Source organism: Panthera tigris, chromosome D1, assembly GCF_018350195.1.
Source record: "Panthera tigris isolate Pti1 chromosome D1, P.tigris_Pti1_mat1.1, whole genome shotgun sequence".
Classification (NCBI taxonomy): domain Eukaryota; kingdom Metazoa; phylum Chordata; class Mammalia; order Carnivora; family Felidae; genus Panthera; species Panthera tigris.
This window is the reverse complement of record NC_056669.1, coordinates 20,756,692-20,760,860: the sequence shown is the minus strand read 5'-3', so window position 1 is coordinate 20,760,860 and position 4,169 is coordinate 20,756,692. Positions and strand designations below refer to the sequence as shown.

The 4,169-nt window shown below is 41.5% G+C and overlaps 1 protein-coding gene across 1 annotated transcript; it reads left to right on the top strand.

The window, feature by feature from the left end:
* Positions 1–1,262: 1,262 nt before the first annotated feature.
* LOC102951547 (olfactory receptor 6M1-like) lies at positions 1,263–2,210 on the top strand. The gene has a single exon (XM_007095494.2). It carries the CDS (start codon positions 1,263–1,265, stop codon positions 2,208–2,210), a length of 948 nt encoding a protein of 315 aa, XP_007095556.2.
* Positions 2,211–4,169: the final 1,959 nt, after the last annotated feature.

Here is a 4,169-nt window from a genome sequence, read left to right as displayed (position 1 = left end):
TGGAAATCCACTCCCCCAAAAAAGTCTTTAAGGCAAAGGAAGACTCCTAGGAATTACTTTTCAGAGAGAGAGCGCCTGAGGAAAAAGACCTTCTTTCAAGAGGAACTCAGTGGGTTCCAAACCTAGAGACAACCTAGCTCAGTTAATAAATTGGTCATTTTAACATAAAACTAAAGGATTAGCTACAAAATAAAACACCAAAAGGCAGAGCTTCACTGAAGGATACAGACATGCAGTACATGTTCAGCAAACCTGAGCCGTATTCCAAGATGAGCGTTGCAAACTCCATCGTCTCTCTTTCACTACTGTTAACAAGCTGATTGTCCAAATTGCCGAAAAGAATGTGAGGTATAAGAGACCTATTTAAGACAACCTGTAAGAATTCCCAGTCAAGGAATGGAAGGGAAAAGCTTTGGTATTTTTTTGGATCCTGCCATACCCATGGCATTGCAGGGAACAAAAAAGAAACACACTGATCATTTTCCCAGTAGAGGTTTTTCAAATGTCTGAAATAGGTTATGCAAATGATGAACCATATATATGCACTTACTTGTTCTTTAACAGTGTAGACATCAAAACCTTCATATCAGTATAAGAATAAAAACAAAGAAAGCAAGGCAGCCTTATGGAGATCAATTATTATCACATCAGAACAACTCAGGGACAACCAGAGATCACCTTAAGACTCATGCGATACCAATCACAAATGTGAGGAGAGACCAAAACAGGTTCTCTTTCATTTGATGTTCTTGGTCAGTTTCGTAGTTTCTGCTCCTTTATGTAGATGATACCTGAAGGGCTGAAATGACTTGGAGAAAAGTAACTCAACTTTCCTTAACATTCCCTTTTACCATTTTGCAAATGGACTGACGGGATTCTCAGTTAAGGATTCTCTCTTCTCAAGCACAGAACTTAGCCAGGGAAACGGTAGATCAGGAAAAATGAAAGAGAGAAGGGAAGGAGCACGGGGTCCAAGAGATGACCATCGTAAAGGCTAGAGCTTAATGAGACCATGGAGAAAATGTCATTCAACCAAAAATGCCAAATATGAGAATACCAAGGTTAGAAGATGTCATGTAACTTATCCAAGGTTCTATATTTATTAGAGTGAGTGGCAGGATGAAATCACTCTTGACTCTTGGTTCAAAGCTTTTACTACTTTACATTTATCACTGATACTGAGAATTGAAACTCATTTAAGCTGATTTTCATCTCTATAATTTTTTTTTCAGAGATGTGCTGCCCACTAAGTATTGCATGCCATGGATATGCAAAATCAGACCAGAGTGACTGAATTCACCCTGACTGCCTTCCCTGTTATCCGGAAGCTTCAGATCTCCCTCTTTGTGGTCCTCTTGTTTATTTACCTGTTAACTCTCACAGGAAATATTGTCATCATTTCCCTAATATGGGCTGATAATCGCCTCCAAACCCCAATGTACTTCTTCCTCAGTAATTTGTCATTTCTGGACATTTTATACACTACCTCAGTTACCCCAAAGCTATTAGCTTGTCTTCTAGAGGACAGGAAGACCATATCTTTTGCTGGCTGCATAACCCAAACATACTTCTTCTTTTTCTTGGGGACAGTGGAGTTTATCCTCCTAGCGGTGATGTCCTTTGACCGCTACGTGGCCATCTGTAACCCCCTGCGCTATACCATCATCATGAACAGCAACGTCTGTCTCCTACTGGTTCTGGGATGCTGGGTAGGAGCCTTCTTCTCAGTGTTGTGCCCAACTATTGTGGTGTCCAGACTGCCCTACTGTTATAAAGAAATCAGTCATTTTTTCTGTGACATTGCCCCTCTGCTACAGGTGGCCTGCATAGACACTCATTTCATTGAGATGATAAACTTCCTCTTATCTTCCCTCGTCCTCCTGACCTCGCTGGTACTCACCATTGTGTCTTACACCTACATCATTTCTACCATTTTGCGCATCCCCTCAGCCCAAGGACGTCAGAAGGCATTTTCCACCTGTGCTTCTCACATCACGGTCGTCTCCATTGCCTATGGGAGCAACATCTTCATGTATGTGAGGCCCAGCCAGAGCCGTTCGCTGGATTTTGACAAAGTGACTGCTGTTCTCACCACTATGGTGACGCCTCTTCTGAACCCCTTCATTTATAGTCTAAGGAATGCAAAGGTAAAAAAAGTTTTGAGAGAAGCAATCAGCAAAATCATGTCCTTATTACACAGGAGAACTTGAACTCTCTTGCCTAGGCGAACTTGTAAGTTCGTTTGCTAAGAATGGCTATTTTCAACCCTTGGACTCTATATGGAGATATGCATGCTTGAAACCACAAAATCAAAGATATGTGGGAAGATATAAAAAGGCTTCATGTCACATCAGATACAAAGTATTGTAGTCAAGATCCAAGGGAGGCAATTCAAGCATAGAGAAAATAACACATTTTGAATTCTATTATTAGACCATCTCACACACAGAATATCATGAATCAATGAAAAATACTTAACTGAAGTCAGAAAACCCTGAATTTTAAGCCTGAATCTATTGCTTTTTTTTAATCATGTGGCACTTAGCATATCTGAACCTTAGCTTTTTCAACAGTAATGTGGGAAATACATTTGGTGATTTTCCTTTTTCTCTTTGTTATTGTAGGCCCAACCAAGATAGTCTAAGAAATACAGCCATGGGTAACTAATAGTGAGCACTTCTAACTGGTTCTTTTCAGATGTTTGAGATGCCTGGCTTCATCCCTGACAGCTAAAGACTGTAGATACTAACAGAAACAAGGAAGAAGAATATCCCAGGTTTGTACAGCATACTTAAATATGTACATCTGTATATCTCACCTCATCCTCTTAACCTTGAGAAGCTGATACTATTATCTCCAAAACCGAGGTCCACAGAGGTTAAGCCTCTTGCCCCAAACCATACCCTGGAGGGTGGCACAAATTTAAAGAATGCAGACTTCAGTCTACTGTACACCTCACTGTACCAGGAAGAAACTTTAGAGGGAAAAGAGTTAACCCGGAAGTTATCCACTTTTTTCTGAAACCAGGGCATTGCCTGCCTGCCCTAACTGTCTGGCAGACCTGCAGATAAGGGCAGACCAAGATACAGTTAGAATAGACCATGAGAGGGGCACCTGCACGGCTGTCGGTTGAGCATCCGACTTAGGCTCAGGTTGTGATCTCGGGGGTTTGTGGGTTTGAGCCCCGTGTTGGGTTCTGTGCTGACGGCTCAGAGCCTGGAGCCTGCTTCGGATTCTGTGTCTCCCTCTCTCTGCCCCTCTCCTGCTTATGATCTGTCTGTCTCATTCTCAAAAATAAACATTAAAAAAATTAAAAAAAAAAAATAATAGACTGTGAGAGGCAACTGGCTTGGAAGGAAAACCAATTATCTTGAGACCACAATGGACCAGGGAGTCTAGACTAATCAACTGTGGCAGCTGGCTGATGTGGCAACCATATCCAGAAAAAATAAGCATCCTAGAATTCCTCTGGTTCGGAGAAAACAAAAGCAAAAAACTAATCATGCTCGCTTTAGTAAGATTGTGTTTATGATAATAATAATCAAGATATATAGAATCCCACAAGATAAGGAACAGGAAGACCTGGTAAGGGATGAGAATCAGGAATTAAAAAACCTTGAGGAACCAAGGCAGGTGCCCTCTTCGCCTCAGAATCTCTGATCCTTCTCTTGCTCTCTCTGGAGTTATATGATCTCTATATTACTATTTTTCTCCACGTATCTTGAGGTACGCTGAATAATGGACCCCCAAAGTATTCAGGTCCTAATCTCTAAAACCCGTGAACGTAAGTAACAAATAAGGTACACAAGGCAAAGGGATCTCACAGGGGTGATTAAATTAAAGATCTTGAGAGAGGGAGGTCATCCTGGATTATCTAGATGGGTCCTCATTATAATCATAAGTGTCATTATGTGAGAGACAATAGAGGGAGATTTTACCACACAAGAGATGGTAATTTGATAACAGAAGCAGAGAGAAATTTGAAGATGCTGTGCTACCGCCTGGAAGACAGAGGAAGGGGCCACGAGCTAAGGAATGCACTTCTAGAAGCTGGAAAAGGCAAGAAAATGAGTTCTTTCCTCTGGCACAGCCCACTAACACCTGTTCAGGCCCGTGGAAGCCGATTTTGGACTTCTGGTCTCCAGACTGGGATAAAATATCTCAGTGCT